The 25761-nt window shown below is 38.4% G+C and overlaps 1 protein-coding gene across 6 annotated transcripts in view; it reads right to left on the bottom strand.

The window, feature by feature from the left end:
* pbx3b (pre-B-cell leukemia homeobox 3b) overlaps positions 1-25761 on the bottom strand; it is a 117774-nt gene that overhangs the window by 17808 nt on the left and 74205 nt on the right. For all 6 annotated transcript variants that reach the window (XM_062998570.1, XM_062998565.1, XM_062998568.1 and 3 more), the window contains exons 4-5: positions 3511-3752; positions 1000-1190 (exon numbers count right to left, since the gene is read on the bottom strand). In XM_062998570.1, the coding sequence (XP_062854640.1) occupies positions 1000-1190; positions 3511-3752 (433 nt within the window). The remainder of the gene's footprint in view (positions 1-999; positions 1191-3510; positions 3753-25761) is intronic.

Genomic DNA, 25761 nt, shown 5'->3' with positions numbered 1-25761 from the left:
AGGTGTTTAAAAACTCCAGCAGCATTGCTGTGTCTGATCTACTCATACCAGCACAACACACACTGATACAACACCACCATGTCAGTGTCACTGAAGTGCTGAGAATGATCCACCACCTAAATAATACCTGCTCTGTGGTGGTCCTGTGGGGGTCCTGACCATTGAAGAACAGGGTGAAAGGGGGCTGACAAAGCATGCAGAAAAACAGATGGACTACAGTCAGTAATTGTAGAACTGCAAAGTGCTTCTATATGGTAAGTGGAGCTGATAAAATGGACAGTGAGTGTAGAAACAAGGAGGTGGTTTTAATGTTATGGCTGATCGGTTTATATGTAGCAGCAACAATTGCCATAATATTATTAATTAAAAAGCCATTGTTCATTTTTATGTTGTGGTGTTTTTAATTAGTATTATTTTTCAGTGTGTTATTATTATCACCTATTTGCATCAACAAGTCCCTTTTGTCCCAGATATAATTGCCAAATCAATAAAAAGTGGTATACAGCAATTTTGAGATCTTGCTACATTAGAGTACGATCAGGTATCTGACTGGAACACTTACAGACTGGGATACTCAATTTTATCATTTAAACCAATTCAATGTTGCTTTGACACTGTGCATACATGTCTTTCACAATTTAAGCTTTCTGGTAAAGGGGAGTAAAATTTGAATTAACAAATTAATAAAATAATTATTAAATGAATTTAACAACAGTCAACAAGATAGTCCTTCTTAAGATTTTTGCAATGATTAGATTCATGTTTTTTTTTTACTTGTTGCGTTTTTGAGTTTTTACCATAATTACTAATTTCACTTACAGTTTAGACAGTCATTGTTGTGAGTATTATAGATAAGAATTATATAAGAATTATATAATATATAATCAACTAAATAATATTTGAAATTTGAGTTTAGCTGCTTGGTGCTTAAAAAACATGTGTTTTTTTCCAGACATAAATAAGAACTCACAACCGCACACCGCACACCCAAAAACAGACCTGGCATCAAGGAAGCGAGACCTCAGGATCATGACAGCTTCGCAGGTGCTCTGTTTGAGCTGCATCTGAATGGAGCTGAACTTGCGGTGGATGATGCCAACCATACGCTCAATTTCTTTGGGGGAGATGGGCCGTGTACGTGACTGCTCCCTTAACAGGTTCATCACATGGGTTGTGAACTCGTTACATGCCTGGGGAGGATATAATTAGACAATCAAAATGGAGCTTGGGCTTGAAAGTAACTTAAAATTTTTACTTTAATGTTGTAGGAACAGTTATTTGATTATATTAACATTAAAATCATATTCAGTGTACATAAATTAAAGCAGTTACATGTTACAGTGCTTTCTTTAAAAGCTCAATAACAGCTTATTTAAACTGATCAAAGATAAATTGGAAGGAGGCATTAAAGCATATAAACTAATTAGAATGCCAAACTGGTGTATGCATTCTATTACATAGTGTTTAATACTAAAGGTAATGCTAAAAAATAATAATAACAAAAAAAATCACACAGCAGATGCAAATAAAATAGAAAATAAAAATAAAAATTAAATTTTTAATTGTGCAATTAAACCTCATCAGTAAAAACAACAGATTTTAAGCAAAAGGTTTTTGTTTTTTTTATTAAGCATAAATTTTTTTTAAAAAGTGTATTTTTCCTATACTATAAAAACTAATGACTTTAAAGCTTTCATGAATCTTGGACTAAATAGAAATAGTCCAAATTAATAGTAGCCAATTTTATATTAACTTTTATGTAAATAAAAATAAAACACTGTTAAAATAGTGTAATAATTTTTATTACTTATGATTGTCTTCTGAATAAAAATTAGGAATACATTTTGTCTATTTAAACTCATTTGTACACTGTAAAAAAATGCTGTAAATTTACAGTAAATATTTCACAGTAAAATACTGTTTTTATCATTTACAGTATTATACTGTATATATTTGGCCAAATATGGGCGTGCCTTAGTTTACAGTAAAATACAGTAGACCCTTGACTTACAAATTTAATTGGTTCCAAAGGGCTGTTCTTAAGTCAAAATGTTTGTTAGTTAAACCTACAGTATTTCTCCCACAAGAAATAATGTAAATAAAATTAATCCGTGCCAGAGCTCCCAAACCCCCCTTACCTAACCTTTCCAATGTCTTTTTTGTTATAAATACAAGTATATTTTCCCTTAATCTTAAATTATAGAATAGATAATACTGTAATAAACAATAATAAACAACAATACACAGTAGTACTGTACATAAAAACACACATTTCAGTACAGTACGTGTGCTGTACTATACACCATAATACATTTCCTTCTTTTTTTATAAAATGTATCTACCAGAAACAACAATAACTCTCATATTTCTCTATTATTTCCTTCTTTATTTCAATAGTGTTGTATTTTGTAGGTGTAATTACATGAAAGAAAGAATACTTTACTGAGCCGAATTCCTTCCTCTCTCTCACTGTCCCCTCTGTCTGATACACTGTGACAGCTACTGGCAGGAGTAATTATACAACAACGAATAGTAATAGATTTTTCTTTCTTTGCAGCTTCTTTGGGGACATTTTAATATTGAACTTTACAAAATATAAAGAAAACACCGGAAAAACACCGTCTGCTGTCCGAATGTTCACTCACTGTATATATATATATAGAGAGAGAGAGACGGTTCGTGACTTGTTCGTGACGTCACGTGTTTCGTGAATTTCGGTTCGTAATCCGAAATTTGTTCGTATGTTAAGTTGAAAAAGATCGTTCGTAACCAAAAATGTTGGTATGGTAAACCGTTCGTAACTCAAGGGTCCAATGTATGTCTATATTCATGTGGTAAACCGTGGTTTAGGAAACAAAAATATTCATTTTTATATCGGGACTATTCAAATGTGCCTTGACAGTTGAGGTGGTTGAATCGCAATTTTTATTTAAAACGCGGTGCGTATATGAGGTGAAATACTTAAAAAAAGTGAATAATTGATACTTTATGTGTAAATTTTTTCATTAATTCTTTTTAATTAGTGTTAATTTGGCGTTATTTGGTTTCGAGAGCTAAGTTGTTAATAGTGCTATATAACGGTAGCGGTGTGTTGAGGGGTTCTTTTGAGAACGTTAGTATACACTTTAACTGATTGTGTTGTTATTATTACTGCTTTTGTTTTAGTATAGTTAATTTAAAGATATTTGTCTGCTATTTCTTACCACCCACAAGCCAGAAGTTTATGTTTAGATGTTGCTACGTTTGTTCAGGTTTATAAGCTAATTGTTTGCTATAGTTATATGTTTTATTGTCATTTTTACTATAATGTTTTACTGTCAGTTTGGCAACTCCATTAAATTAAATTACACTAAATTTACAATATTTTTTTACAGTGTACACTCCTGGTCAAATTCCATGTTTTGCTGATGCCCATAGTCAGGTATCCATGTCAGTACGTTCGGCTCTTGGCTTTTTATATGACAGATTCTACATGAAAGAAAGAGTTTGATCTATAATTTTTGGACAGACCTGTTCATATTTCTCCAGTTCAGTGTGGTAAATCTGTCTGATCTGTGAGAGTTTGGCCCGATAATCCGAGTGCTCGATGGAGTTATCTGCGGGGCTGCCGGAGGCAGCTGCAGCCGCCGCCGCTGCCGCTGATCCTCCTCCTTTCTCTGGGCCAGCCACTCCCTCTGCCAGCAGCATGTTGTCCAGACGCATGAGCTGAGGATCGGGAGGGTCCTCCTCCTGTGCTCCACGAATACTTAAACCTGGAGACATACACACAAGAAATAAATGAATGAATGAATAAGGACAACACTAGATTTCAGCAAAGCTGTAATGACCATACATATTTATTGGTGTCTTTATTGAGATATATAAATAGAAAAACATAATAATATAAAAACTATTAAAAAGGAGATATGTACACAAAATTGAAAACTAAAAGGCGAAAGTCAGTATTTAGTGTGACCTGCTGCCACTACGCTCATCTTAAACTCTTTTGGGGAGACTGTCCTGAGGTCTTTCAAAGTAATCTTCTAGTATACTGTATTTAGATTTAGGCTGTCTTTTATTTTATTCTCTGTCCAGGTGATCCCACACTGCATCTAAAATATTCAGGTCTGGAATCTCAGCTGTTTTTCTCTCCAAGTCTGATCAATCATTGTTATGCTGAAAAATAAAACCATTCCCAATCTGGTGCTTTCCAGAAAAAATGGCATGATGAATTAAAAACTGTCTGTACTGTCTGTACTGTTCAGCATTCATAATCCCATCAATTCAGATAATATCAACAACACTGGCAGGAATACAGCCCCAAACCAGAACACACCCTCCACCAGGTTTCACTGAAAGCTGCAAGCCCTCATTATTCCATTTCTCTCCAACTCTTCCTCTCACATATTGTCACTGTCATATTTAGATTCATCATTCCATAATACTATGTACCACTGATCTTGATCTTTGTAAGCTTTAGCATATCTGAGCCTTTTCACCCTGTTCCAGTTTCTCTAAAAGTGGTTTCTTGGCTGCCATCTTTTCAAAGATCATTCATGATCAAGCTTCTTTGGACTGTAAAAGGGTCAACTTGGCATCCCGATGAAGCTGCCTGATGATGAGCCAACTCCTTGCTGGACTTCTTCCGATCTCTCAAAGAAGAAACTCTAAGGAACTCATCAGATTTTAAAGGTTTTCTTGGCCTTTCAGTCTTTATTATTTTAAATAAAAATAATCCAAAATTATATAGAAAAATAAATCAGTGGCCTGAAAGTAAAATCACTGCTTTAAGTCTTTATGTGAGTGCAAAAAAGATCATGTGCAAAGTAATTTGGTGGGTGCTCTGTGACTAGCAAACACAATGCAACAGTAGCACATAGTGATGATATTACAATAAAATAGCTGGATGATAACTGGGGACAGTGCTAGGGGAATGCTTAAAGAACGGGTAACACGTTTTCCTCTTTACACAGTCCTGCCTTTTCATATTTACATACCAGAATGCACATACCATCACACAACATGACACACACCAACTGACACATTCAGGGGCACAGTGGCACTTTTCCTCAAGGACACAGTGCTAAACAGATAAGTGCTTGGATACATCCACGTGTATGCCTGCTGATCCAAGCACCATGAGTGTACATTCACAAGCGCTGTTTTATTTTGTGGTTAACAAAGTGTGTTAAAATGTTAAAATACCATGCACATGCAGATTTGCTCTTTGTACAGAGCCAACTGCTTTAAATGTATGTAAATTTATAATCAATATGACGGAGAAAGATAGCTTATTGTGTTAGCTTGATATTCATAATGAACCTTGGAGCAGTAAAGAGCCATTAAGATTAATTACAGAGTTCCTCATCAGTGCCTGATTCTCATTCTTTCTCTCTTTTCTCCCCATCTGTGTAATGAACACCATTCATGTATGAGAATAATGAACCAGAGGAGAAGGAAAGCTCTTTATTATAAAATATTTTAATCAAGACCTTAACATGCATTTGATCATGGCAGAGACATAAGGAGACAGAAGACACAGACAATACCTCTTTGTTTCTGGCTGGTGCTTTGTGCCTTTGTTATCATAGCACACTGCCTTTTTTCTCACTCTTTCACTCTTTTTTTCCACCCCTCCAATCCTCATTTGCCTATTTTTAGCGAAATATAATTAGAACTCATTGATGAAACATGCCCATCTGTACTGGCAAAGCAATACCATGCATGCCCTACATTTACAATACAAATGTGGGTAAAAAAAATTCCAATGAAACAGTAATATATCAGATTTGCATTATATACTCAGTACTTTGCAATGGTTAAGCAGATCAGCCATAACATTAAAACCACCTTCTTGTTTCTACACTCAGCTTCACTGACCATATAGAAGTACTTTGATGTTCTACAATTACTGACTGTAGTCTATCTGTTTCACTGCCTGCTTTGTAAGCCCCCTTTCATGCTGTTCTTCAATGGTCAGGACCCCCACAGGACCACCACAGAGCATGTATTATATAGATGGTGGATGATTCTCAGCACTGCAGTGACAATGACATGGTGGTGTGTTAGTGTGTGTTGTGCTGGTATGAGTGGATCAGACACAGCAGCGCTGCTGGAGTTTTTAAATACCGTGTCCACTAGATATAGATGTGAAGTCTGAGACAATCGCTCATCTATTGCTGCTGTTTGAGTTGGTAATCTTCTAGACCTTCATCAGTGGTCACAGGGCACTGCCCACACGGCGCTGTTTTTTGGTTGGTGGACCATTCACAGTCCAGCAGTGACACTGAGGTGTTTAAAAACTTCATCAGCATTGATGTGTCTGATCCACTCATACCAGCACAACACACACTAACACACCACCACCATGTCATTGTCACTGCAGTGCTGAAAATCATCCACCACCTATATAATACCTGCTCTGTGGTGGTCCTGTGTGGGTCCTGACCATTGAAGAACAGGGTGAAAGCAGGCTAAAAAGGTATGTAGAGAAACAGATGGACTACAGTCAGTAATTGTAGAACTACAAAATGGTTCTATATGGTAAGTGAAGCTGATAAAATGGACAGTGAGTGTAGAAACAAGGAGGTGGTTTTAATGTTATGGCTGATCAGTGCATATTCTTTGTTGCTGTTTATTTTTATTTTAGAAGCAACCTTGTTCTCCTTACCAATTAAATAAGAAATTTACAAACATACAAAGTACTAGTTTGATTTTATTCAGATAGGAAAATACAAAAAAACGATCCCAGACCATTATGATGTATCAAAACGTCTCATTTGACTTTAATTACAAACACTTAAGACAACTTCCACTAAGTATAAACATATTCACCCACACAGTAGTCATACAAGCAAACTCTAGTACATACAATTCTTAATTCACAATACTCTTCTATTTCAATGTGGGGATATGCCATATTCTACTCTACCAGCTCTGTGTGATTGAACCTGTATCTCATCTAGTGCTGTACTGATCAGTTAGTGCATGTTTGTATGGCTGACAGGGGACCACGAGCTTAATGGCTGACCGAACACAATTTGGTCATGCCGGACACTGCAGTGTCAGCGTATAGGACCAAGGTGACACCAGAGACAATATGACCCCAATTCACAGAGTTGCTCTGCATTCTCTTGCTCTCTCCTTTTGCTACACTGAAATGTACTGAGAGATAATCCTGAATCAATCATAATCATGACTGGTGTAGGCTTGACCCTAGAAGCTGACTGCTTATAGGAGTAAAATTCCATATAAAATGAGTGAAAAGGCATATGCATTTTGATTTGCAAAAGAATGTCAGTAAATGCGGCTTAAAGAAGTATAACAAATTATGTTTGATGTTTTGGCTAACCAAACTGATTGCAACTGTATGTAATATTTATATAGTACAATCAGAAATATTGAACTCCCCTCACCTTAAAAAAGTATTATAGTGATGTATAGAGAATTGAGTAAGGTATTCAGGTATACAGGTTTAAATATTTTAAGTTTAAATAAAAAGGTATCTAGTTCTCTTGACAATTGTCCATGTGCACCCATTATTCAATTCCCAGCCTCAGTACTTGGTAAAACATCCTTTTGTCTTGATAGCCTCTAATAACAAGCTTCAGAAAAATCTCTCGTGGAACCTTTGCCAAGTTTTCTCATGCAAAAGCTTTTAGCCAAGTGAGATTTAATGGCTTTCGTGCTGCAACTGCTTTTTTAAAATCCCGCCATAGACTTTGCATGGGATTTAAATCTGGAAACTGAGAAGGCCACTCTGGGACACTCCAAGACTGATTCATTAACCAAACTTTGGTTACATTGGAAGTGTGCTTGGGATTACTGTCTTGCTAAAAAGGCTTGTTATCATTGAGTTTCACGTTCACCACAGAAGGCACAACATTCCTTCTCAAAATGCCTTGATATTGTTATGAATCTATGATGTAGGTCACATGATCAAAAATGCCAGTTTCTGCAGCAGAAAAACTTCCAGAAATCATTCCTAAATCTGAGCCTCATCCATACTTCACTGTGGGGATAGTATTGTTCTGCCTGGTTAAGCCTTGCCTTTTTGTGCCAGACAAACCACTGGTCTATATGACCAAATAATTCCATGTCACTCCATAAAAGGGTATCCTAGTTTTCTGCAGGCCTATCCAAATTACTTCTGGTGTATTCCTGTACTTCTTGCTTAAGACTGGCGTGTGTTGTGGATTCCAGCCATGAAGTTCTTGGTTATTAAGTGATTTTCTTGTGGTTGCCACTGACACATACACTGATCAGCCATAACATTAAAACCACCTCCTTGTTTCTACACTCCCTGTCCATTTTATCAGCTCCACTTACCATATAGAAGCACTTTGTAGTTCTACAATTACTGACTGTAGTCCATCTGTTTCTCTGCATGCTTTGTAAGCCCCCTTTCATGCAGTTCTTCAATTGTCAGGACTCTTGGGTGGTGTATCATTCTCAGCACTGCAGTGACAATGACATGGTGGTGGTGTGTTAGTGCGTGTTGTGCTGGTATGAGTGGATAAGACACAGCAATGATGATGGAGTTTTTAAACACCTCATTGTCACTGCTGGACTGAGAATAGTCCACCAACCAAATACATCCAGCCAACAGCGTCCTGTGACCACTGATGAAGGTCTAGAAGATAACCAACTTAAACAGCAGCAATAGATATGCGATTGTCTATGACTTTACATCTACAAGGTGGACCGACTAGGTAGGAGTGTCTAATAGAGTGGACAGTGAGTGGACATGGTATTTAAAAACTCCAGCAGTGCTACTGTGTCTAATCCACTCATACCAGCACAACACACACTAACACACCACCACCACGTCATTGTCACTGCTACATCCACCACCTACAGTCAGTACTACAGTCAGTATTTGTAGAACTACAAAGTGCTTCTATATGGTAAGTGGAGCTGATAAAATGGACAGTGAGTGTAGAAACAAAGAGGTGGTTTTAATGTTATGGCTGGTCAGTGTATGTCCCAGCCTTCATCATGTAACCCTGTAAGTATTTTTCAGTAACACTAAGACTCTTCATTGACTAATGACACTGCTAAGGCCTCTGAACAAAATTTTGGGTTTTTTCCAACTGCCAGCAAAGTTGCTGCTGTGCCATACGTTTGAAACTTAAGGGGAATTCTCCCAATGGTGTCTCGAGGTTGGAGTGTTGTGGGTCCACTTGGAGAGTCTATTTGGAGCAATAAAATTATCCTTTTTCTCAGTTTTTTGTGACAGCACCTTAGCTTTCACCATGGTGTAAACACACCTTAAACAGATCTCTAGATGATGTTTGTGTAACACATTACAGCTTAAGCAAATTAAGGGTCATAATTAAATTCCCAATTGTTTAATTATGGTGTAATCCAACTTTTAAAAGAATTCGCTCACTGTTTTTTTCTCACCTTTTGTTGGCTTATATTACTGAAGTGTGCCAAGAGATCTACAGTATAATGTGCTATGGAGTATTAAACGTCTAGAATGTCTTAAAAACTCTATGATTTCAGTAAACATCTAAGTAACATTTGGTTAGTATTGCAAATCTCTTGTTAGGCTGTTGGTTATTTTACATAGTGAAATAGTATGAAGCAGGATCACAAAAAAAACAACTTCCCTCACACGTATTGCTCTCCTGGTCTTCTTGTGATCTCTCTCTCTCTCTCTCTCTCTCTCTCTCGATGGGGTTCTCTGCAGGAGATCAGAGCCAATCAACACTTCTGCACATCTAACTGCATCGACTGGCGTAGGTCTCCCAAAGCTAACTAATCGAAAGAGAATTTATTTCCTGTCAATATCTAGACAGGGCATCTCTCTCAGACTAGCTCTCTGTTCACTGAGGTGGAGGGTAGGGGGGAGAAAGAGTTAGAGGAGAGAAGAAAGGTAGATTTAGTGTGCCATGATAAACTGGTCACAGCTTCAAGGATAGTGCAAAAAAAACCTTTGGCACTGAGTAAGTCATGCACTCGTATCTTCTGTGTCCAATGAAACATTAATATGTACATATGTATACATCTTATACACATAGATATTTAGACTCCTTATTTAATTCTTTGTAGAAGCCCCAATGGCAGCAAATACTGCTTATGCAGTAATGCAAAGCGTCAAATGCAGTGGTGTAAAGCACGCCGCCACTGGACTCTAGAGCAGTGGAGACATGTTCTCTGGAGTGACGAATCACGCCTCTCCGTCTGGCAATCCGATGGACGAGTCTGGGTTTGGCGGTTGCCAGAAAACGGTACTTGTCTGACTTCATTGTGCCATCTGTGACTTATAATCTATACTAGCCTCACAATGTTAACTGAAATAACACCTCCATATGTACCACATGTACCCTCAGGTCCTGTTGTTGTTGTGTGTTGTCTGAGTCTTGTGGTTATACAGATACTTTTTTGTATAATGTGAATCTCTGTAGTGTGTACTATTACTTTTTGACTTTGATTTATGTAACTTTCTATCTATCTATCTATCTATCTATCTATCTATCTATCTATCTATCTATCTATCTATCTATCTATCTGTGGATAACAGTTTGGGGATGGCCCCTTCCAGTTCTAACATGACTGCGCACCACTGCACAAAGCAAGGTCCATAAAGACATGGATGAGCAAGTTTGGTGTGGAAGAACTTGACTGGCCTGCACCAGTCCTGACCTCAACCCAGTTGAACACCTTTGGGATGAATTAGAGCAGAGACTGTGAGCCAGGCCTTCTCATCCAACATCAGTGTCTGACCTCACAAATGCGCTTCTGGAAGAATGGTCAAAAATTCCCATAAACACACTCCTAAACCTTTAGGAAAGCCTTCCCAGAAGAGTTCAACCTGTTATAGGTGCAAAGGGTGAGCCAACATCATATTAAACCCTATGGATTAAGAATGGGATGTCACTCAAGTTCATATGTGTGTGAAGTCAGACGAGCGAATACTTTTGGCAATACAGTGTATATCTCTACAGGCTTTGCACACCTGGATTTGGGTAGTTTATCCCGTTCTTTATGCCACATCCTCCAAAGCTCTATCAGAGTGTTAGTACCACTAACACACCCTGACACACCACCTACATTCACCGACACATCAATAACACACACTAACACAACAAAGACTCAGGAACAGGAAAAATCTGCAAACACAATTAGAATAAACCAAATTACACAAAGACTCTCAGTACAGTACAAACGAAGCTGCACTTCCTCACCCAATGCACCAAATACCATCAGAACCGGGCTCAATTCTTCCCCAAATGTAACACCATCATCCCCATATTTAACTCCCTCCCAGACCCCAACAAACTGTCCCACCTACTGGGGGAGCACAGAGAGAGCTGCACACTAGCAGCACTCTACACACACACCTGCCACCAGGTCAGGGACAGTGGGTAACCATGTCTCACTCTCACACACACTTTGTTTTTTTACTGCTTAAATTTAGTTTATGCCACTGTTAATTTTTATTTCTTATATTGTTATTACCATTTGCACTGTTTTTTTTCCTAAATATGTAACTATGCTTAGGCAAAACGAATGTCCATATTTTGTCCCTCCAATAAAGCCACGTTTTAGTTTGAGTTGAGTGGATAGCAATGTCAATGAACTGCAATCTACTGATGTTCAGTAAGGTTAAATTCTTTGGCTGGGCCACTCAAAAATACTTAAACATCTCCTGTTCCTATAGTGAGTGTTGCTCAAGCTGAAGTCAAACAGATAAAAAACTGACCTGTTTCCACATGACAAGGAGAAAGTCAAGAAATGCTTGCAGGCCTGTTCTCTCTCCTGCACATGTAGGATAATTAACCCTCATGTTCTGTTTGGGGTCCCTGAGACCCCAGAGCCTCTTATTAGATCACAAAAAATCCTTGGCGTTTTTCAAATACCTTGATACTTAAAGTATTATTATTAATAAAAGTCATTAATACTGATATTGTTTTCAAACACTGCCTAATTTATACACTTCTGTTTGGGGTCTCAAACAGGGAAGCTAAAATACATGATTAAAGGCAATGGATTTTCATATTTTATACATTATGTCTGGTGTTGAGGGTACAGCTGACTTACACCTACACAAACACATTCACACACACAAAACCCTTTACAAAATTTCCCACCTCTCTTTATCTCTCTCACTGGTTAATTTGGTTAATCAGTTTGGTTAATTGGTTAAACTCCCACACAATCCACACAACTTAACAGGGGGGTCTTTGGGACCTCAAAAACAAGACGCTAAAGTCAGTCAACAAAACACAAGGGTTATAACAAGCCATTGACACATTAATACATTCAAGCTATTTCCAAAATGAATGACAGACTAATTACCAATACCTGGTAATGTACTGCTGTAAGCTACAAAGTGGTTTCCACAATGTGCATTTACATAGTTTAGATCAGGGGTGCCCACACTTTCATGGCTTGAGATGGACAGGTCATCACGATCTACTTTTTAAAGGTTGGCCTCATCATTTTTCAAAAAAACTTTGTAGCTTTTTTAAATGTGCTTCAGTTGCCTATATTGATATTCAGCATTACAGAGCAAACAAATAACCTTATCACTAACCTTATTCTAATGATTTGCTCTGAATGGTGTCAGGCAGGTTTATGTAGTCTGGACAGTAGCTGCTGGTGTCAATTATCAAGCTTCCAAGTGTATATCAGTAAGGGTGGACTGATATTTAGACTTAATTATTTTTATTTAGGGAAAGTGGGTTGATCCAAAAAATGCTGGCAGTCAAATATGTGGCACATTTTTATATGTTTGGATATTTTACCTCAGCCAGCAAGTTCCAAAATTGTCCAGCAGAGGCCCTTGACTACATAAGAATGTCAGATTGTAGGGTTAAAATTTTCGTATTTGGTTTCTTTGTGCTTGGTTGCGCACTCATGCAAAAATGCAACTGGCTACTGATGAATAAAAACTTTCTAGATGAACATTGCTTTAGGCGGGCTGAGGCATAGCTATGGTAACAAACCGCAAATTAAAGAAACAGTGGCCACATTTCATGACAATCATGTTGACCTGTTGGAATGAGGCGCGATCTACCAGCGTACACTGCGATCGACTGGTAGATTGCAATCAACGTATTGGGCACCCCTGCTTTAGACCACATCTGTGGTTTATTGAAATTCTCTGTTCTCTATAGTTAATAGCTGTGGTTTAGACCATGACTTAAGTTCTGTTAGCATTAGCAGTTTAGCTACTGGATAGTTAATTGCAATAACCAGCAATAATATTGCTCATTTACTGTTCAATATTGCATTTAGCTTTTTTTGTTATAAAAACCACAATGGCACAGTATGCGACCAGAGTCCGGGCCTAATATTATGTGTCAGCAGGGGTTATAAGTACTCTTTTTTGCACCTTCAAAAAACATGACTGGATTCTTCATTTGCCCCACAGTTTGAGTTAATGTGTGATGTAATGCACTGCATTAGCACCAGTGGCGGCTGCTGGTCTTTCAAAGAGGGGAAGCTCATTGTCGGCTTACATCATAAAATTTGTCAATTTATTTATACATAAATTCTGCCCTCCGTTCCTTTTCAAGAAAATGGCCTGTGATCCTATCGTACCAAGTAGGCGTCTTTTCCAGGGACTTGACCAGTGTCCTGAAACAAATACTATGAGTGTGTTTTATTTACACAATGAACAATGGAAATGGTCAAGTAATTTCACCAAGCAAATACCAAGAAATGGGTTGCAGTTTGTCTTTCAACTTCATTGCAAAATCCACGATGGGACTGAAGCTCCCAGTGATTAAGTGACGTGTAGATCTCAAAATAGCTGTCAATCAAAACCACAGCTCCATTCACCCCCAGAGATGCTCACGAAAAATCGTGGCATTTATCCAATGACCAGCGAGTTCCGAAGCATTGACGCTACGGGAGTTAACAAAATCATGTCAGTCGATTTGTGATAAGTAGCTGATTCTGAACGAACTCGTTTTCGAGATGAACGTGTTCTAACGCATTTGTAGTCAATGAAATGTTAACACAACTGTACATATTTGACCATTTAATTTTTGACATTTTAGGGGAAGCTGAGCTTCCCTTGCAGTCTTAGAGAAATCGCCACTGATTAGCACCCTGTTGAGGATGTTTCACTGCCTTTTGTGCCCAGTATTTTTAGAATAAATGCTATTTAGACTGCAGTCCTAATCTAGATGAATTAGTTACTAAAGTAAGTTTACACATACTGTACATCGCTCTTAAGCATTTCACTGGGTGTGTTCGAAAACCTAGTAAGCTTTCTACATAGACAGCATTTTACATCATCCTACGCATGCTCCCAAGAAGAAGGCTGTTCGAATTCTTAGATGCCTTAAAATGCTGCCTAGTAAGGCACCTTAAGTTTGAACGGTATTTTGACAGAATAACAAGGGAGCATCTGATGCTGCTTTAGCTGTGAAGGCAATCCCAGCATTCAGTGCGGCACAACCTTTCTCAAAAAAAAATTACAAATATGGCGGACAGATGCGGAGTAACGAATTCAAACGAATTCAAATAAATTCGAGTTATTTTCAAACGTAAATAAATTACCATTGATTTTTAATTTGTATAAACATGTACATGTGTCATTTCTCGGCAAATTCAGGCTTGTCGGCGAATTTAACCATTTTTGGTACACAGAGGCAGATGTTAGTTGACAATCTAGCGTGTTGTGCCACCGCATCCCATTGGTTTGAATGTCCTGAGGCTAACTGTGTTAGCTTAGTAAATAAAAACTGATGGAATCGCTGTCTAAGTAGTGCGTTCGAAGTCGATAATAAGTCGATGACTTATTAGAATCCTCTCTACTGAGGCAGCTGCCTATGTAGGCAGTAAAAAAGCAAGGCAGCTCACTAGGTTTTCGAACAGACCCATTCTTTAGTATTTTGTATTAGTACTATTGTGAGCATTAGCACTCACATGGTGGCTCATATTAAGATTATTGCAGTTGCCGGCTTTTGTTATCTGACAATTAATTAATTGTATTGTATGAGTTGTGCTTGAGGCAATGCTTATTAATACTTTATACACGCTGTTCACTTTTTTAACTGGTTATGAAAATAGCTGACTTGTTTTAAAATGATGAAGTGTACTGCAGTGTATTGAAGTAGAATTTTAGCTGTTTAAAATCACAGATTAAAGTCTAAGATTATTAACATGTTTTGGAGGGAAGGGTGACAGTGTGTTAGTGGATGCTATGCATGTTTAATGGTCAGTGAAGGTCTATTTTGCATGCCACATGCTGGTAAGACCATGGTCAATACTAATCTAATTCAAGAAATTGAAAAATAACTTCGTATTTCGGTAGTGTCTGAGCTAGAGAATATATTGAAGCTTACCTTGCAAATTCCCAGCTATAACTTTTAATTCAGTGTGTTAGAATTGAAACACTATGATTTAGAGTTGAATGGGACTTTTGATAGTGCAAAGAGATACACCGATCAGCCATAACATTAAAACCACCTCCTTGTTTCTACACACATTGTCCATTTTATCAGCTCCACTTACCATATAGAAGCACTTTGTAGTTCTACAATTACTGACTGTAGTCCATCTGTTTCTCTGCATGCTTTGTTAGCCCCCTTTCATTCTGTTCTTTAATGGTCAGGACTCTCCCAGGACCACTACAGAGTAGGTATTATTTGGGTGGTGGGTCATTCTCAGCACTGCAGTGACACTGACATGGTGATGGTGTGTTAGTGTGTGTTGTGCTGGTATGAGTGGATAAGACACAGCAGCGCTGATTGAGTTTTTGAACACCTCAGTGTCACTGCTGGACTGAGAATAGTCCACCAACCAAAAATATCCAGCCAACAGCGACCCATGGCCAGCGTTCTGTGACCACTGATGAAGGTCTAGAAGATGGCCAACTCAAACAGCAGCAATAGATGGGCGATCGTCTCTGACTTTACATCTACAAGGTGGACCAACTAGACAGGAGTGTCGAAAAGAGTGGACAGTAAGTGGACACAGTATTTAAAAACTCCAGCAGCGCTGCTGTGTCTGATCCGCTCATACCAGCACAACACACACTAACACACCACCACCATGTCAGTGTCACTGCAGTGCTGAGAATCATCTACCACCTAAATAATACCTGCTCTGTGGTGGTCCTGACCATTGAAAAACAGGGTGAAAGCAGGCTAAAAAAGTATGCAGAGAAACAGATGGACTACAGTCAATAATTGTAAAACTACAAAGTGCTTCTATATGGTAAGTGGTGCTGATAGAATGGACAGTGTCTGTAGAAACAAGGAGGTGGTTTTAATGTTATGGCTGATCAGCGTATAGGGTGAGTAGGGGGTGTCTGGTGGTTAATGCTGTTGATACACTACATCTGGTCTATGTGAGCTCAGGGATAAATTAATCTGGACATGGACAAGTATGTGGAACAGAACATACTCTCACATATCCTATCACACACACAAAAATAATCCCTATAGTCCAAAGTTATCGAAATATGCTCACGCATGACATGCAACTTGTCATCAAGAATCGAGTCAAGAAGTAAGTCTTGTTTACTGGATAGTAATATTCTTTCTCTACCCAGGAAACTTCTGACAACAAATAGAAGGAAAATAAGGAACGTAGGACAGGGACAATTAACTCAAAACAAACATTGTGTAGACATTTTGCGAAGCGCACACAAAATTAATCACAGTCATGTTAAGGAGCTGAAATTTGTCTCCACTGATGCTCAGACATTCTAGAGAAACAGTAAGTAGAGTAAAGTAAAACTGTGTATACACAGTCTGTGTGTGTGTGTGTGTTCTGCACTCAGACAAAAAGTGGGCTGCAGTGGTCAGTAAAAGAGACACACACTTAATGACCCACTAGGACATACACTATATTGCCAAAAGTATTCACTCACCCATCCAAATCATTGAATTCAGGTGCTCCAGTCACTTCCATGTTCCAACATGACTGCGCACCAGTGCACAAAGCAAGGTCCATAAAGACATGGATGAGCCAGTTTGGTGTGAAAGAACATGACTGGCCTGCACAGTCCTGACCTCAACCCGATAGAACAACTTTGGGATGAGTGGAGACTGCAAACCAGGCCTTCTCGTCCAACATCAGTGTCTGACCTCACAAATAAACACACTCCTAAACCTTGTGGAAAGCCTTCCCAGAAGAGTTGAAACTGTTATAGCTGCAAAGGGTGGGTCAACATCATATTAAACCCTATGGATTAAGAATGGGATGTCACTCAAGTTCATATGCGTGTGACAGCAGACGAGCGAACACTTTTGGCAATATAGTGTATTTAGCATGGAGCATCTTAGCTGTGGGGGTCAAAACTATATGATTGAATTGTTGTGTATAATTATCTATTGCATAAATATGCTAATTCCAAGTGCATGGCCAAGGTTCTTTATAAGGCTATATCTATAACAAGGGTGGTGAGAAAGATGCGTAAGATGAGCGGATTCTGGACCCAAGTGCAGGGGCTAAACAGGATCAGAACAAAACAGGTCAAATAATACAAACCTTAATCACAGTGCGAGTTTAAAAGAAGGAAAATCCAATCGCCCAAGGCAGGATTCAACACGGCACTCACACTCGCTGTGTGAGTAAAAAAAGATAATTCCAACTGCCTGAGGCAGTTGATACAATGCTGTAGAGCGTCAAGAACTAATGCTCGACTGTATGAGCTACTCGGCAGCCCAGCAGACACAATAATAAACCAGAAAGGCACAAGGATGAACACAATCAGAGACAATCAAGAAAACCTGTAACAAAAATATTCTAACTCCAGCTAGTAGGCGAGAACGGCAGGTGGTACTGAAACTGCTGCCAACAACATTAGCTACTCAGTCCACCAATGAACTGACCAATGATTACAAACCAATGCTTCTCTCTAGAGCACTGTCTACCAAATATAGTAACCAAAAAAGGGTTGAATCACAAATTCAGTAGAACAGACTGAGAAAAGAAAGCTCTTTCTAATAAGTAGGGTAGTGATACACAACACCAGCCATATATTACAAGTTTAGCAATGATGACACTATGCTGATTGGAAATTGGAATCCTGTTACAAGTTGCTGACATCAAGGGTTACTAGTAATTATACACCAATCAGCCATAACATTAAAACCACCTCCTTGTTTCAACACACACTGTCCATTTTATCAGCTCCACTTACCATATAGAAGCACTTTGTAGTTCTACAATTACTGACTACAGTCCATCTGTTTCTCTGCATGCTTGTTAGCCCCCTTTCATGCTGTTCTTCAGAGATCAGGACTCTCCCAGGACCACTACAGAGCAGGTATTATTTGGGTGGTGGGTCATTCTCAGCACTGCAGTGACACTGACATGGTGGTGGTGTGTTAGTGTGTGTTGTGCTGGTATGAGTGGATAAGACACAGCAGCTGGACTAAGAATAGTCCACCAACCAAAAATATCCAACCAACAGCACCCCATGGGCAGCGTCCTGTGACCACTGATGAAGGTCTAGAAGATGACCAACTCAAACAGCAGCAATAGATGGGTGATCGTCTCTGACTTTACATCTACAAGGTGGACCAACTACGTAAGAGTGTCTAATAGAATGGACAGTGAGTGGACACAGTATTTAAAAACTGTGTCTGATCCACTCATACCAGAACAACAACGCTAACACACCACCATCATGTCATTGTAACTGCAGGGCTGAGAATGATCCACCGCCTAAATAATACCTGCTCTGTAGTGGTACTGGGAGAGTAGTTGACCATTGAAGAACAGTGAAAGCAGTGAAAGCAGGCTTAAAAAGTATGTAGAGAAACAGATGGACTACAGTCAGTAATTGTAGAACCACAAAGTGCTACTATATAGTAAGTGGAGCTGAAAAATGGACAGTGAGTGTAGAAACAAGGAGGTGGTTTTAATGTTATAGCTGATCAAAGTTAACCGTGTTTTAAATTCATACTTGAGTTTGGGTTAGGGACACAGTGTGGTTCCCAGAATTACAGGGTGCAATGCAGTAAAACACCCCGGACAGGACACCAAACCCCACCGCTGGGGATTCGAACTCTGTATTACTACTGTACCCCAGTGGTAGTGGGCTAACATAATTTATTGCTGTGCCACTTGAGCGCCCTAGGATAGCACTTTATATTTAACATATTTTTCAAAATCTGTTCTATTCATTTGTAATCCAAATATGTACATATTAACACAAAATATGTATACGCATTTTTACCCTCAGAGACACGTTGCTAGATTTTACATTTCTAATTTCACTCTCTCAATTTATGACTTGTTTTGTCTTCATATTTCATGTTAATACCAGGCTGGGTTATTTGTTCTTGTCTTATTAAGCTGCTGGCCTTCATTTGTGACCAAGGTAGTGTGCTTCTTAATGCATACCCCAAGCAAATAATGCAAATGTGACACTGAAAGCCACTTATAAAATACCCAAAGGCAACTAATCTATGCTAGCCGGTGCACCCTCCTCCACTACCACCTAATTAAGCAACAGAAATGTGTATAAAATCAGGTCACACATGTGCAAGCAACACACACACACACACACACACACACACACACACACACACACACACACACACACAAAACAACCTTGCAGTATTAATGTCATTATACACCACACACATTTACAACTATGCAGAGCAGATACATATTCATCTTCACAGACAGAGAACAATGAACTTATTAATCCCGGACTTGTCTATCCGGTGTTTTAATTTCATTTCTCACAGCACAGCATGATGTAAGCTGCACTTAATGTAGGCTGCACTTGAGTAATTTGGGCACAATTTGCAAGTTTGCCAGCAAATGTAAAAGCACGTTAATAAACTACTGAAGCAGAATTGGAAACATATAGCCGTCTCATAATTTAGTGCCAGAGAAATTGCACTGGTACTCTACATGTTAGCCTTTACAGTTTATTTTGCTCTGAATACAGAGGGAACGGAGCAAACATTTTCACTGCCTTAAGCAAATCAGGAGTAAAAGCCAGAGAGAGAAGGGAAAGCAGAATCTTCCTCTTTTGAAAAGAGTCCAAATTAGATATTAACTTTGCCTTGTCTAGTGCATCCTAAAATAGGAAACCTACAGAGCTCCAATTAGAGACACAAGTCATCAGACTCACTTGGCACTCAAACTGACAAACATACAGATGCTGCCTTTCAAACATTACACATCCCATTCCTAGTGTTACTGCATGACTTTTGTATAGAGAGGTTGTGGAGAAAATGGGTACTGATTCAGGAGGATTTCCATTTATTACTGACTGGCATGGCTAAATGTGTATGCGCCTAATGAAACTGTCTCAATTGAGGAGTGTTACCTCGCTATTGCAAATAAAATTGGAGCTAAGAACATACACTGATCAGACATAACATTATGACCACCTCCTTGTTTCTACACTCACTGTCCATTGTATCAGCTCCACTTACCATATAGAAGCACTTTGTAGTTCTACTGACTGTAGTCCATCCGTTTCTCTACATATCTTTTTAGCCTTTTTTCACCCTGTTCTTCAATGGTCAGGACACCCACATGACCACTACAGAGTAGGTATCATTTGGGTGGTGGATCATTCTAAGCACTGCAGTGACACTGACATGGTGGTGTTAGTGTGTGTTGTGCTGGTATGAGTGGATAAGACACAGCAATGCTGATGGAAGTTTTAAACACCTCATTGTCTCCAAATACAGGGCCAACTACTCTCATAAACATTGTCTAGCTGCTCTAAAAATAAGATCATTGTGTTACTTTAAACTGTACTTTAGATCAAAAAATGAAAAGGAATCTTTAAGCGGCAGTCCTAACATTTATAATTAATTATTTTAATTCTGTAGACATGTGAAGAGATGATCCAAGACAACCAAGGGCTAAATAGTATACATGGCTAAAAGCACACAATAACTTAAAATCCTTAATTTCCTTCGGGATAAATAAAGTATCTATCCATCCATCCATCCATCCATCTAACCATCCATCCATCCATCCATCCATTTATCCATCCATCCATCCATCCATCAATATATCCATCCGTATATCAATATATCCATATCCATCCAACCAACCATCCATCTATCTACCTACCTACCCACCCATTGGTCCATTTATTCATCCATCCATCCATCTAACCATCCATCCATATATCCATCCATATGTCCATCCATCCAACCATCTATCTATCCATCCATCCATCCATCTATCCAACCAACCATCCATCCATATATCCACCCATCCATCCATATATCCACCCATCCATCCATATATCCACCCATCCATCCATATATCCACCCATCCTATATGACCATCCATCTATCCATCCATATATCCATCCATCCAACCATCTATCTATCCATCCATCCATCCATCTATCCACCCATCCATCCATATATCCATCCATCCATATATCCACCCATCCATCCATATATCCATCCATCCATATATCCACCCATCCTATATGACCATCCATCTATCCATCCATCCATATGACCATCCATCTATCCATCCATATATCCATCCATCCATCCATCCATCCATATATCCATCCATCCATCCATCCATCTAGCAACATATCTGGTGCAAGACTTCATTATTTTTATGTTGAAGCTTGCAACAAGATCAGTTTTTTGAAAGTTCCATCTCACTGAATTTCTTATTTGAGCATCATTACATTTCAGTAATTATTTCCTTTCTCTTCTTTAAACACCTTGGTTCAAATGATAGCTCACGACAAGACCATTCTTTTGTTAACTCTTTTCATCTCTTTTGAAATTCCTGAAATGAGCAGAGATGTTTTTTAAGTTTAGGCCAGTGGTAACATTTGGACAATGCTCATGTAAAAGTTGTTTGTCAGCAGTCAAATGCAAACACCATCTAAACTCTAAAAGATAAGCCAACTAGAACAAAAGATTCTTATACAAAGCAAATTCAAAATATAAAAGCTTCTCTTGAGGAAGAATGTGATAAAGGAGAGTTATTAAGAGCCAGATTTAACCAGTTGCATGACATGGATGATCCAACTGCATTTTTCTTCGTCAAATTGCAAAGAAACAAATGGCCAACATAAAGGGTGGTAGATGACTGATCGGCTAATAGCACCACTGGGAATTCAAATCCTGGATCCCAGTGGTGGTGTGATATGGTGATTTTCCGCTGTGCCACCTGAGCACCCATTTGGTTTAATTATTATTCATTAATTTTTTTTTTTTTTGAAAAAGTAGTTTAGATAAACATACATTACAGGCATTAGTTCCTTGTATACCTGAAGTGTGAGAGTACAGCTTTTCCCATTTACAATCACAAACAGGATCAAGTGTTAAACTCCATACACACCATACAAAACACACATTTTGGACATTAATTCTGGCAAATTTGCATACATGATTATTTATGATTTTATCATCCATCATTATTTAGCTTATATTTAGGCCATGTTGAGAAAGTGTTTAAAATTGGTTACATTATCCTATATTATTAACTATCATAATATGAAATATGTGATATCTTTGTTTATATGTGCTTTGTTTTCCTGTCATGCTAGAAAAAGGAAAAAATGTAAGGGAAAGATAAGCTAATTCTTCCTTAGCTAATTATATCAATTAACAGTTGCAGCTTTAATTGTAGTGGAAGGCATTAGACAAGCTCACCGTGTTGCCTCAGTGCTTTTATCTTGAGTGAGGTCTGAATAACAATGGCATGACACATATTGGGGTTGATATGCTCGGCCTCAACAAGCAGTTGCAGCGGTCAATGTTAACAAGCAGGTTAATGAAAATACATGAGCTTGATATAATAACAGCATCACAGACCTTGGAATCAGAATCAGTTTGTTGTATACTAAAATATAATGCATGTTAAGAAAACCATTCATCGACATTATGTAAACTACTGTGGCAGAAAATCTTTGTTTTCCACCTATATGCAGGCAATATAGCAAAATCATTTCATAAGGATAAATATGCACATGTTGTGTATTAGTCTGGTCCCTGTAAAAGATGTGTTAAGTCCAAACCATGGAACATGTTCATCTGAATTATATATCATGGTCAGGTGTCTAAATACTTTTGGCCATACACTGATCAGCCATAACATTAAAACCACCTCCTTGTTTCTACACTTACTGTCCATTTTATCTGCTCCACTTACCATATAGAAGCACTAGTAGTTCTACTATTACTGACTGTAGTCCATCTTTTTCTCTGCATGCTTTGTTAGCCCCCTTTCATGCTGTTCTTCAATGGTCAGGACTCTCCCAGGACCACCACAGAGTAGGTATTATTTAGGTGGTGGATCAGCCCTGCAGTGACAATGACATGGTGGTGGTGTGTTAGTATGCGTTGTGCTGGTATGAGTGGATCAGACACAGTTTTCAAATACCATGTCCACTCACTGTCCATTTTATTAGACACTCCTACCTAGTTGGTCCACCTTGTAGATGTAAAGTCAGAGACGATCGCTCATCTATTGCTGCTGTTTGAGTTGGTCATCTTCTAGACCTTCAGCATTGTTTACAGGATGCTGCCCACAGGGCGCTGTTGGCTGATTATTTTGGGTTGGTGGACTATTCTCAGTCCAGCAGTGACAGTGAGGTGTTTAAAAACTCCATCAGCGCAGCTGTGTCTTATCCACTCATACCAGCACAACACACACTAACACACCACCACCATGAGGGGAGACCGGGGAGGTTGTGGCATATGTGTGTGAAACAAACTAATGATCAGTGTTTTAACTAATCAATTTCATTGTGTTTTTTAATCAAATGTCACAGGCATTTAATGTTGTTTTTTGGCCTTGGCCTTTATGTACAGAGATAGCTCTGGATTATTTAAATGTTTTAATTATGTGTATGGATTGTAAATGTCATCTCTAAATTTTCTGCAGTCATTGCACTGAAAAAAAGCTTTCATGCAATTTTACGCAAAATTGCCAAACTTTGACCCATCCTTGCTTATAAAAGGTTAGTCACGCCTAAATATATATATTTATATATATAGGCGTGACTAACCTTTTATGCAATTTTACGCAAAATTGCCAAACTTTGACCCATCCTTGCTTATAAAAGGTTAGTCACGCCTAAATACATATATATATATATAGGCGTGACTAACCTTTTATAAACAAGGATGGGTCAAAGTTTGGCAATTTTGCGTAAAATTGCATGAAAGCTTTTTTTCAGTGCAATGACTGCAGAAAATTTAGAGATGACATTTACAATCCATACACATAATTAAAACATTTAAATAATCCAGAGCTATCTCTGTACATAAAGGCCAAGGCCAAAAAACAACATTAAATGCCTGTGACATTTGATTAAAAAACACAATGAAATTGATTAGTTAAAACACTGATCATTAGTTTGTTTCACACACATATGCCACAACCTCCCCGGTCTCCCCTCATGGTGGTGGTGTGTTAGTGTGTGTTGTGCTGGTATGAGTGGATAAGACACAGCTGCGCTGATGGAGTTTTTAAACACCTCACTGTCACTGCTGGACTGAGAATAGTCCACCAACCCAAAATAATCAGCCAACAGCGCCCTCTGGGCAGCATCCTGTAAACAATGCTGAAGGTCTAGAAGATGACCAACTCAAACAGCATCGTCTCTGACTTTACATCTACAAGGTGGACCAACTAGGTAGGAGTGTCTAATAAAATGGACAGTGAGTGGACATGGTATTTGAAAACTGTGTCTGATCCACTCATACCAGCACAACGCATACTAACACACCACCACCATGTCATTGTCACTGCAGGGCTGATCCACCACCTAAATAATACCTACTCTGTGGTGGTCCTGGGAGAGTCCTGACCATTGAAGAACAGCATGAAAGGGGGCTAACAAAGCATGCAGAGAAAAAGATGGACTACAGTCAGTAATAGTAGAACTACTAGTGCTTCTATATGGTAAGTGGAGCAGATAAAATGGACAGTAAGTGTAGAAACAAGGAGGTGGTTTTAATGTTATGGCTGATCAGTGTATGGCCAAAAGTATTTAGACACCTGACCATGATATATAATTCAGATGAACATGTTCCATGGTTTGGACTTAACACATCTTTTACAGGGACCAGACTAATACACAACATGTGCATATTTATCCTTATGAAATGATTTTGCTATATTGCCTGCATGTAGGTGGAAAACAAAGATTTTCTGCCACAGTAGTTTACATAATGTCGATGAATGGTTTTCTTAACATGCATTATATTTTAGTATACAACAAACTGATTCTGATTCCAAGGTCTGTGATGCTGTTATTATATCAAGCTCATGTATTTTCATTAACCTGCTTGTTAACATTGACCGCTGCAACTGCTTGTTGAGGCCGAGCATATCAACCCCAATATGTGTCATGCCATTGTTATTCAGACCTCACTCAAGATAAAAGCACTGAGGCAACACGGTGAGCTTGTCTAATGCCTTCCACTACAATTAAAGCTGCAACTGTTAATTGATATAATTAGCTAAGGAAGAATTAGCTTATCTTTCCCTTACATTTTTTCCTTTTTCTAGCATGACAGGAAAACAAAGCACATATAAACAAAGATATCACATATTTCATATTATGATAGTTAATAATATAGGATAATGTAACCAATTTTAAACACTTTCTCAACATGGCCTAAATATAGGCTAAATAATGATGGATGATAAAATCATAAATAATCATGTATGCAAATTTGCCAGAATTAATGTCCAAAATGTGTGTTTTGTATGGTGTGTATGGAGTTTAAACACTTGATCCTGTTTGTGATTGTAAATGGGAAAAGCTGTACTCTCACACTTCAGGTATACAAGGAACTAATGCCTGTAATGTATGTTTATCTAAACTACTTTTTCAAACAA

Source organism: Trichomycterus rosablanca, chromosome 7, assembly GCF_030014385.1.
Source record: "Trichomycterus rosablanca isolate fTriRos1 chromosome 7, fTriRos1.hap1, whole genome shotgun sequence".
Classification (NCBI taxonomy): Eukaryota; Metazoa; Chordata; class Actinopteri; order Siluriformes; family Trichomycteridae; genus Trichomycterus; species Trichomycterus rosablanca.
This window is presented reverse-complemented; position numbering and strand designations above follow the sequence as displayed.